The following is an 11,749-nucleotide window of genomic DNA, read 5'->3' as shown; positions in this document are numbered from 1 at the left end:
GATTTTGACGCGCTCCCACTGCAGTTCAAGAAAATGGGGTAGTTCTATGTAAATATCCACAAAATTATGGGACTCAAAATTTTAATTAATGGTTTAGAGTTGATTTAATACATATTTCAGAATGCGAATTTGAAAACAAGCAAATCTGTTTTCCAGACGGAAGCGGCGTTCTTAAAGATTATGGTGTTGATAAAGTAAGTTACGAACATATTACGACAACGACATTTTCAAAAAAAAGTCGGTGCATGATTTAGTTTTACCAGGAGTTCATAATAACCCCCCGAACTCCTGGTTTTACTGATGCATTAAATATTACGTAAAGTTCATAAAGTATAACATATATTTTATTTTAATTATAAATGATCTTTAATTGAAATATTCGTATTTATTTTGAAGAAGTTACGTGTTTATTGAGATTGAAGAGAAATATATTATTACTGATTTTAAATTGTTTCTTTATTTAGGAGGAATTCCTTCATTACATAATATATCTAATTTTGCTGAACTTGGTTTATCGAGCTCTGACATACGTAATCCTGTTAATCAAAGTATCCTGGGGATAGAACTCTTTCAGATGAAATATTTATTAAAATAATAAAAACTGCTAAATCTGTCTATATTATAAATAATATTTAAATAAGGATTAAAAAAAATTAGCCAAAAGAGCAATAGTTTATTTATTTGTTCTTTTGTACGGGGTTGCATGATCTTAAAATAATATGTTCTCTTTTAAATTGCTCTAAAGGTCCATCCACACTACAGATATTTCGCACGCTTCGCACGCGTTGCCCGATCGCTAGCTTGGCGCGCTTCGGTCGCATCTCGTCCACACACACGAAGCTTATTTTCCATTGTAAGAAGCGCAAGCGCCACGCCTGTTTGTTTCAACCAATGCCGGAGCTTCGAAGTCTAGTTTGCTCCTTTTCCTTTCTCAGCTTTATGTATTCTGTTGTGCACATCCTTAATTTCGGAAGTAAATTACGAATCTCAGTCTATCTCACGGTCAGCGAATACTTCTTAAAACCCATACTCTTCTTTTATTTTTATTTTTCATATTATTTCTACGATTTATTAAAAGTAGACAAAATATCACGAGATTATTCATTTCTAAAAACTGCTTGCGGTGTATTTCACCTATCGACGCCATCTTAAAAAGATCACGTGATTCATTGCCTCTCCTGATTGGCTGCGTAGGCGCGTACGACGCGAAAATGTTTGAAATTTCAAACAAATTTACTTGGTGCTGCGTACAGAGCGATCTCGCGTGCGAAGCAAATATTTTGCGTGTGAACGAGAAGCGTAACTGGCGTGCGAAGCGCGCGCGAGCGAACCTGAAAAATACCTCTAGTGTGGACGGACCTAAAGCGTACTACACACTATACCGTTTTGAGAGCGTGCGTGACTTGGCGTGGCGCGGCGTTTTCGAAACGTCTCCAAAACGCTTCGAAAACGCTACGCCGTTAATGACGCGCGAAGGAAATGTCGCGAAACGCTGAAGTTTCGGATTCCGAACTTTTGGAGGCGTGCGCGTCGTTTTCCCATTTAAAAATGGCGGACTTTGACGAGAGGCTAGTTGAAGCGGTTCGAGGAAGACCACAAATCTACGACATCAGAAGGCCTGATTTTCAAGATTTTAAAAAGAAAGAAGTTCTATGGAATGAAATTGCTACAGAATTATCATCAACAGGTTTGGACCTTTATTTGCGTAAACCTGGTTGTGAATTATAACGTCTTAAAATCGGCTAAGCCTTGGCTAGGTTCTATTGGGTTAATAGGGAGGGAAGGTGTTTCTGTCTAGACAGTAGCCTACATCAGCTTCAATTCGTTCTTGACAGTAGTACTTAAATAGAAAATATGTGAAAAATTTAGAAACTGAAGTTAAGAAAAGATGGAAAACTATCAGAGACCGGTTTACTAGGGAAAAAAAGGGTGCAAATTTACCAACTGGTTCCGAAGCTTTGGTTACACAGAGATGGCCATTGTTTTCACTCTTAAGTTTTTTGTCTGACCACATTAAGCACAAAAGGTATTTTAATCGGATTTAATTCCATTTATCATTTGAGAAATAAGAACTATTTGCTTATTAGTTTATCTTGCTAATATCTAGTATGATTTCAAACTATCGAGATGAAGTAGATGATTTATCGGATCAGTCTGGCGGATATCTGATATCGGAAGACCTAGAAATCAGCAACGAAACCCTGTTTGAAACGCAAAACCCGGAAACCCAGGGGTATACTCAAAGTTTGCATGTCATGAAATTTGTTTTTTTTCGTCGTATAATTTATTGAGATATATATATATATATATATATATAAAATAGTGAAAATTCATCTGTAAATAATGGAAAGTCATCTCCGCCGGTAGTAGTAAAAGAAAAAACTCCTAACACAAAGAGAAAGGCCAAAGATGAACTAGAGATTGAAATTCTTAAGAACATTGCAGAACGGAAACGGTTGAAGCCTGTTGAAAGAAAGAAGTCTCAGTCTGCAGTAGAGCTCTATTGTCTGTCTTTAGTTGAAAGAATAGAGGCATTGGAACCAAAAAAACAAGCTTTGGCTCTAAAAAATATTGAAGCTCTTCTGTTTGAGCTTGAATATGAGTGACTTTGATTAAAAAATTAAATAAATGGTTTTTTTGAACCCGTTGTTTGTGATTATTTATTGAATTCCCTATATTTGACTATCTTGCCAAGCAATCATTCCTATTTCGGAATTGAAAACCTGGCAAAGTTTTTCTCGAATTTCCTCGCATTGTCTGGTGTTATTTCTGCTACCTTGTCGACCCAAAGACCTCAGTTGCGTAAAACCAGCATCATTTCTCCATTCACCCGGTATAACCTCCCCATCTTGGTTTTCTCTATCCATAAAACTGGAAGGGCAGTATCTGTTCTCACAATCAACAGTCTTGTTTATCACAATTTGCCTCAAGAAATTGTGAAGAACGCATATGGCTTTAATAATTTCTAGTGTTGTTTCTACTGATGCAATGATTGGCCGGAGCAAAATCCTCCATCTGTTGAAAATTATATAACTTGACAAAAAAGTATATTTGCTAGACTCTTGTTTGGTTTCAAACCTTGCTGTTAAAATGCCAAATGTATTTTCCACTATTCGTCTTGCCCTAGATAAACGATAGTTAAAAATTCTTTGTGTTCTTGGCAAGCGAGGCCGATTGTAAGGTTGCATCAAAAATCTGAAAATGCAGCATTATACCATATAATGATACCATTTTCTGCTCAAGTTCAAGTTTTAATTGTTAAGAGGAAATCCTCTATCTCCGATGAACATGTGAGGTATGATTTCGTTTGAGCCTGGTAAATTTGCTGGTGCAGGAATTGCTATTTTGCCTGATGTCATGGCTTTCCAAAATGCCGAATTTGTCAGAATTCCTGAATCGCTATGGTGTCCACTATCACCGATATCTACAGTGACAAATCTATATTGTGCGTCTGTAATTGCCAAAAGAACAATGCTGAAGAATTTCTTGTAGTTGTAAAAATCACTGCCGGAATTGTGGGGAGCCTAAACACAAATTACTTTGAGGAAATTGATTGCAGATACCGTTTTCTATTTACCTGTATTCTGATATGTTTGCCATCAATCGCGCCTAAGCAATTTGGATATTGCCATTTTAGCCAAAAATCCCTACTGATTGTGGTAAACTGCGCTAAAGAGGGTGCCGGCAGATATTTCCTCTGCAGTGCTTCCCATAGAGCGCCGCAAGTGTCTCTAATAATATGGGATGTTGTAGATCTTCCAACTCTCATACTGAATGCGACTGTCTGCATACTGTCTCCAGTAGCTAGATATCTTTTGACCAGAAAGCAGATTTTCTACAAAATCCTTTTTTTTGTTTTATCCTCAAAAATTATTTACCTCAGCGTTAATGCCAGTCGTTCTTTTTCACTAATTGGCTCCCGAAATTGAGTGTGGTATTTTCTAATACTAGGCCCGACCAAACTTAACAAATGATCCATTGTGGATGGAAACATTCGAAAATATGTAAAATAAAGATCTTTATTTTCAACTCTAAGCTCGCTAACTAAATTATGAAATTCCGAAAGTTCATTTCTTCTTGTTAAATAAGGATGAACCCATGTGGCTCGATTTTTTCGTCTCCGTCTTCTTCTACTCAAAATAATAGCCAAAACTATGGCTTCATTTTCTGACTCGGAATCCATTTTTGAAAATCGCGCCAAAACAAAAAATAGGCCTAACGCGAAAATGTGAACTCTCACACCGTTGCGTGGCGCGACGTACGTATCACCAACTTTGACGCCGTGAAAACGTCGCGCCACGCCACGTCATGCACGCTATCAAAACGGTATAGTGTGTAGTACGCTTTACTCTCTTTCAACGTGGCGTTTTAACAATAAATTTGATGGACCTTTATTTATATGCTATCTACCATAATTAATTCCTCCACGAGTAAATATACTGTTTAATAGCTTTAATGTTTAATTTTAAAGTTTTTTGTCACATATTCTGAACAATTTTATTTGATGGGAAAAATCGCAATAATTCCGACGATCCCATATTTTGCAGGTAGAATTTTGACAAAATTGACATCGAGAGTACATAACGAAATCTTTTTTCGCTGAAAAATAAATGTTCGTTATTATTTGGGAATTAAAGGACGAGCACAAATATAAGTATAATATTTCAAATTTAACGACGGTAAATTTTATTTCCAGCTATATATCATACCAATAGGTGTAAACAATAACATTTCGAAATTATTCTGCATACAATGCTTAGCAAATTTTGTGTTCAAGTAAGAATTTATATAAAAGTGAACCCTTGCTAATGTTTAGAATTAAATCTGGAAGTTATAATTTATTTTGTTGGTAATCTCATTTTGTTTTGGAAAATGCATTGGAAAGTCACCTGAAAAATAATATATTATATTCATTCTCAAATATTCTTCCTCGTTTGGTTTGGTTATAAGCCTTTCTTGAGAGCGTCCCGTAAATGATATTCTCTAGTTGCGCTTTTTAAATAGCAAAAATGTGTCCGGGTGGGGAATTTAAACCGCTTTTGTTTTGTAACTCCGCACCGCTCAGAAAGAGAGAACAAGGATTGCCAGAAGAGTATTTATTTACTTTTCTTTTAGATTATACTTTGCTTTTACACATTTAATATTTTATTCTCTCCAATCTATAGATTTGAGAAAGTGAATTGTTTGTCTTTATGTGTGTTTATGCACAATCACAATTTGATACCGAATTTGACCAAACTGTATGATTGATATCAGTAACACTAGGAGAATGTCTTAGGAGTGGTTTGATTGCATTACCATAATTTGCGTTACCCGTACCCATTAAGTCGCTATGTTCGCCTTATTCCAGACAATTTAGCTTTATGGTTGATTAGCTTCTTTTTTTCTAATTTAAAAGTTGTAAAAAATATTACTTTCTAAAAAACACAGCATAATTCTGATATTTCAAACGGGTGGGTATAACTTCTGTTTGGTGTCTACATAGGCAGGAAAACTCCTGGTTTCTACTCCATTAATAGTTAAAACACATGGGTGAACCGGTGGCATAGCTAGTCCTATTAGTGTTAAAATAGTTGTATAATTATTTGTTTTTATTAAAGGGAGAAAATATTAAAAATTTAAATCAATACTTGACGCATTTTTAATGTTATGTATTTTAGCGCCAGTTGTATAAGCCACAACTGGCTTTTTTACTCGTTGTCGAAGGAGAGTGTGATCTGAATGACGCTAATAACGAAAGAAGATATAATTTCCGTTGCCCACAGCATTAGGGGAAAACGGAAATTTACTAGGGAAAGATTATGGAAATCCTTAACGACAGTACCATAAAATATGGACATCAATTGGGGTTTTTCCATCATGGCCCTTTTCTTGTCATTTTCGAAGTTGCCTCCCTCGATATAGAACGACACCATGTCGGCAAACTTAGGAGCGATCTCACCAGTGAAGTTCCTTCTCATTAGAAACAAGGTGTAAATCAACATGACGTTTTCTTTCGAAATGTGAACTACGTCTTCTTCAGAACACCGATTACAGAAGTCGACGAAAGGGACATAAGGCGTAATTTCGTCAGCGAACCAGATTCGTCCACCATCGAGAATGTCTTCAATCTCTAGGTCTACAATCATATTCTGATATGTGTAAAATCCATCCAGCCTTCGAGCTTGTTCCATAATGGCTGGCTTAACCGGGTGGCTCTCGTCCGACAAGAAGTAGTGAATGTCTGATTCCGAGGGGATTCGAGGAATGACGTCGGGAAATTTTAACAAATCAGCCAAGGTATCGAAGTACTTCAAGGTGTCAGGCATGGCCAGTAAAGATAGAAATTTCGACAAGATAAAACATGAAATGCTGAAGAAAGCCAGCATCCACAAACTCTAGTACACTCTTGGAAATGCACGCTCCACTTTCATAGAGTTTCCTAAAAATAATTCAGAATTGTCTATTTATTATTAAGTAAAAGTCCCAACGGACTGTCTGGCAATCAACGCTCAGCCCAAACCGCTCTATCTAGGAAGCTAGAATTTGCCAGGTACGATACTCTTTAGTACGAACAAAGATCATCTCGAATCGCAGACCATCTTTAAAAATTGCGGTCAGAAATGTAAGAATCATTCTATACATATGAAAAGATAAAGTGCATGTAGGGGCGTGTCAAGATCAATATTTTCAAGTAGTAGTGTTTCTATTTTTTAGTAGTTTTGGTCAATGTCATGTGACTGTACGCGTGGAACGAGTCCTATACACTGTAAAAAAAGGGTTCTTCGAGGGTTTTCAATAGAACTCTTACGTTCTTGATGGAACGCTAAAGGTTCCCAGATGTGGATGAAGGTTCACAGTAGAACAGGAAGGTTCTTAGCAGATCGTATCTAATTAAAAGGGTTCTTGTAATAACGTGTGGGGTTTTAATTGATCCTTGAAGGTTCTTGAAAGAACATTCGTTTTCTTGAAAGAACATTCGTTTTCTTGAAAGATCCTTGAACGTTCTTGAAAGAACAATTGGGTTCTTGCAAGAGCCTTCACGGTTTGGGAAAGAACATTCAGGTTCTCGATAGATCCTTGATGGTTCATGAAAAAAATACGGATTCTTGAAAGATCCTTAAAGGTTCGTGAAAGAACACTGCTACAAAAAAGGTGTTTCATGGGTGTTTTTTGGAGTGTTTTGTAACTGAGATGGTATTTTGGTAAGGGCTAATGGTAAACGGGTAGTAGCTACAGACTTTTTATTCTCTTTATGGTGCGCATTGGCTATTAGTGCGTCTAGCTACAATTTAGCTTTGGTGTTATTTAACGTTAACATTCATGTTGGCAAACTAAGAATATTGTTGAGGTGAGACGAGACGATAGTGTTTACACTGCAAACCAGTTGTGAATGTAGCTATCAGAATATACGGTAAACAGCTGAAGCGTAGACTTCATTTCCTGATCTTTTCCCCATTGACTGATTGCCATGTGTCCAAGATTTATCCTTATTGGATGTAAAATGTCGTCTGCTTTACTGTATATTCGCTATGCTTGGAATACTGCTTCAATATTTCGTAAATTTTTACTTCAAAAAAGAGAAATAATTCCATATCTAGGTAAATAAGTTTGTAGTAGTAGACCTCTTGACTCGGAGAGGTAATATTTTGGTTTTCCCAACTTGTTTAATATAAAACTGTATGAATGGTGCGGATAAACACCTTTGGGGCTTACTTAACACTTTTTACCTGATATGGTGTGTTTTTAAAGTCAAAGGTTTTTTGATATGAGCTTAGAGCGTGAAGAGTGAAATCATCTACTAATTCTACCTGCATAGTGAAACATCCTAAAAATATACCAAAGATTTAAAAAATCAAAATTTATCATTCTTCGGACTACCTTATACTAAATATTTGAAGGAATTCATACTTATTTTTATTTTTCAATCATTGGCAAATAATTCTCGTTGAGTTCAAAATGCTGGAAGTCTTGGAATTAGATGATTTCATAAAATGACTTGAATTTTCGCTTAACACAGGCTTTTACCTCTCCGAGTGACGATGACGTCACGAAGAGGTATAACACTGGACGTGTGTGTGTGTCCGTCTATCACACCGTTCGCAGTTGGCAAATCGGAGCAACCGTGTTCGCAATTTCCGGACCGCGTTTGCAGTTAACAGAAATTAGGAAAATTCTACTCCATTACGCTATCTCCACACTTGTCTTTCGTATGGTATATACCACATACACGCAAATCTGTATTTATTGGCTTCTGACAACACCATCATATACTTATTGGCTTCTGACAACACCATCATATACTTATTGGCTTCTGACAACACCATCATATACTTATTGGCTTCTGACAACACCATCATATACTTATTGGCTTCTGACAACATCATCATATACTTATTGGCTTCTGACAACATCATCATATACTTATTGGCTTCTGACAACACCATCATATACTTATTGGCTTCTGACAACACCATCATATACTTATTGGCTTCTGACAACACCATCATATACTTATTGGCTTCTGACAACACCATCATATACTTATTGGCTTCTGACAACACCATCATACACTTATTGGCTTCTGACAACACCATCATATACTTATTGGCTTCTGACAACACCATCATATACTTATTGGCTTCTGACAACATCATCATATACTTATTGGCTTCTGACAACATCATCATATACTTATTGGCTTCTGACAACACCATCATATACTTATTGGCTTCTGACAACACCATCATATACTTATTGGCTTCTGACAACACCATCATATACTTATTGGCTTCTGACAACACCATCATATACTTATTGGCTTCTGACAACACCATCATATACTTATTGGCTTCTGACAACACCATCATATACTTATTGGCTTCTGACAACACCATCATATACTTATTGGCTTCTGACAACACCATCATATACTTATTGGCTTCTGACAACACCATCATATACTTATTGGCTTCTGACAACACCATCATATACTTATTGGCTTCTGACAACACCATCATATACTTATTGGTCTTCTGTGTATACCGCATACACGCCAATCTGCAACATTGGCTTCTACTCCATTATCATCGTTCGGGTTAAGATGTACGCGCGATCGGCTACGGGCCTCCCAAAGGCAGGGCTTCCACCAAATGCTCACGCAATTGCTCTTATTCTTATCATTTGTGAATGAATCGCCATATATACCCTAAATTTCCAAAAATTGTGAAAACGCTGTACTCTAGAAGACAAACGTCAAGAATAGCTATGTTTAAATTCATTTTAAGAATAACGTTTCTTAGAACGGCTTAACTAGAATTAAGGTAAAATGCTGACGATTAAAAAAATTAATATCTGTTATATTTATTTAATTATTTAAGATAATGTTCATTTCTTCGGAACTTATTGGCTTCTGACAACACCATCATATACTTATTGCCTTCTGTCAACACCATCATATACTTATTGGCTTCTGACAACACCATCATATACTTATTGGCTTCTGACAACACCATCATATACTTGTTGGCTTCTGACAACACCATCATACACTTATTGGCTTCTGACAACACCATCATATACTTATTGGCTTCTGACAACACCATCATATACTTATTGGCTTCTGACAACACCATCATATACTTATTGGCTTCTGACAACACCATCATATACTTATTGGCTTCTGACAACACCATCATATACTTATTGGCTTCTGACAACACCATCATATACTTATTGGCTTCTGACAACACCATCATATACTTATTGGCTTCTGACAACACCATCATATACTTATTGGCTTCTGACAACACCATCATATACTTATTGGTCTTCTGTGTATACCGCATACACGCCAATCTGCAACATTGGCTTCTACTCCATTATCATCGTTGGGGTTAAGATGTACGCGCGATCGGCTACGGGCCTCCCAAAGGCAGGGCTTCCACCAAATGCTCACGCAATTGCTCTTATTCTTATCATTTGTGAATGAATCGCCATATATACCCTAAATTTCCAAAAATTGTGAAAACGCTGTACTCTAGAAGACAAACGTCAAGAATAGCTGTTTAAATTCATTTTAAGAATAACGTTTCTTAGAACGGCTTAACTAGAATTAAGGTAAAATGCTGACGATTAAAAAAATTAATATCTGTTATATTTATTTAATTATTTAAGATAATGTTCTTTTCTTCGGAACCTCAAAAGTGAAAGTTTATATAGAACGAGTAATGAAGAGTGCATATGAATAGAAACACAAGGTTAATATAAAGCGAGTAGGATGAAATGATCTCTTACAAAATCGATCGGCGAAAAGCGAGCAGAAAGGCGTCGGTTGACATGTCTGGTACAAGTTCCAAGTGAATGGCCCTAGTAACGGCGCAGGTGAACAAGGCTATATAGCACTTTTGTCCATTTTGATCGTATAGAGGACCAGCGAAGTCCAGTCCACAACTTTCAAAGGGAGGTGTTGGAGTGGTTCGAAATGGAGGTAAGGGTGCCTTTTCCGCGGTTGTTCTACGGGCACGTGCCCATTTGCAGTGGTAACAGTGGTCAACGACGCGTTTTATTAGTTGGCGTCCGCTAGGGATCCAGAATTGTTCCCAAACTTCGACAAGTGTGTCATATACTCCTGAATGCATCAACCGTTCATGTTGATTGTACGCTATTAGTTCTGAGAGCGGATGTTGTGGCGCTAAGATCCAAGGGTGGCGTTCTCTGTACGAGAAATAAGTTGACGTGATGCGTCCACCTATACATTGTAAGCCATCCTTCAGAAAAGGCTGAAGCGAGATAAGTTTCGACTTCTTGGAAACTTCTTGACCATTTTCCAGGCTAGCTACTTCAGGGTAGCTATCAGATTGAGCTCTTTTGATCCAGAATTTCTTGGCGCGAAAAATTTCTTCTGCTGAAATCTCTTCAGTTTTTCTTTCTAATTTAGGCTTTCGGCAATTGTCTATAAACCGAAATAGATAAGCGGTTATTCTGTAGACAGATACTAGATATTGGTTTCTGAATCTCTTTAAGTCCAATGGAAGTTCACTCGTTGGCTCTATGACACAAACAGCTTGCGAAACGGCTTTGAAAGAGTTTCTAAGTTCTTCTTGAGCTTGGTTATTCAATACTTTTCTAGTCGTAATCTTCTTGGGGTGAAATTCTTCGTCTAAGCTGAGCCATTCTGGCCCGTTCCACCATAGCTCGTTGCTAGCCAGATCGGAAACGGTTCGACCTCTGGTTGGCAAGTCGGCTGGATTATCCTTGCTATTACAGTGATTCCAGGACTCAGGATTTGTCAGGGTTTGTATGTCCCTGACGCGATTGGACACAAACGGTTTCCGCTGGGTTACCGAGCTCTTGATCCAGTGGAGTGCCATGGTTGAGTCTGTCCACATACGGACAGCAGAAGGTTTGACAGAAAGCGTTTCAAGTAGATGTTTTGCGAGTCTTGCCCCAATTACGGCTCCCATTAGCTCTAGTCTGGGAAGAGAGAGTTTTTTCAATGGAGCGACCCTAGTTTTCGAGAATAGAAGAGAAGTTCTTATAGATCCATCTTCAGTTTCGAAACGTAAGTACGCAGCCGTGGCGTAAACTTTCTCGCTTGCGTCAACAAATATGTGTAACTAGATGCGTACTATCTTGCTATCTAGAGCTTCAGCGTAGTAGGAACGTTGAATACTAATTTTACGGAGATCCGTGAGTTCAGCGCACCAGTTATTGAATGTAATTGCGAGATCGTTGGGAAGTTTCTCATTCCAGTCCAATCCTCTTTGCC

The 11,749-nt window shown here is 37.4% G+C and overlaps 1 protein-coding gene across 1 annotated transcript; it reads left to right on the top strand.

Moving 5' to 3' along the window:
• Positions 1-1,366: 1,366 nt before the first annotated feature.
• Positions 1,367-2,642, top strand: LOC149707845 (uncharacterized). The gene is made up of 4 exons (XM_089862392.1): positions 1,367-1,687; positions 1,870-2,026; positions 2,108-2,233; positions 2,324-2,642. The coding sequence occupies exons 1-4, from the start codon at positions 1,480-1,482 to the stop codon at positions 2,604-2,606; spliced, it is 774 nt and encodes a 257-aa protein (XP_089718518.1). The 5' UTR covers positions 1,367-1,479; the 3' UTR covers positions 2,607-2,642.
• Positions 2,643-11,749: the final 9,107 nt, after the last annotated feature.

Source organism: Phalangium opilio, unplaced genomic scaffold, assembly GCF_054372755.1.
Source record: "Phalangium opilio isolate 3A_F unplaced genomic scaffold, DU_Popi_V2 ptg000013l_1, whole genome shotgun sequence".
In the NCBI taxonomy this organism is placed as follows: domain Eukaryota; kingdom Metazoa; phylum Arthropoda; class Arachnida; order Opiliones; family Phalangiidae; genus Phalangium; species Phalangium opilio.
Note: the sequence above shows the minus strand (reverse complement) of the source record. Positions and strands in the feature narration are given on the sequence as shown.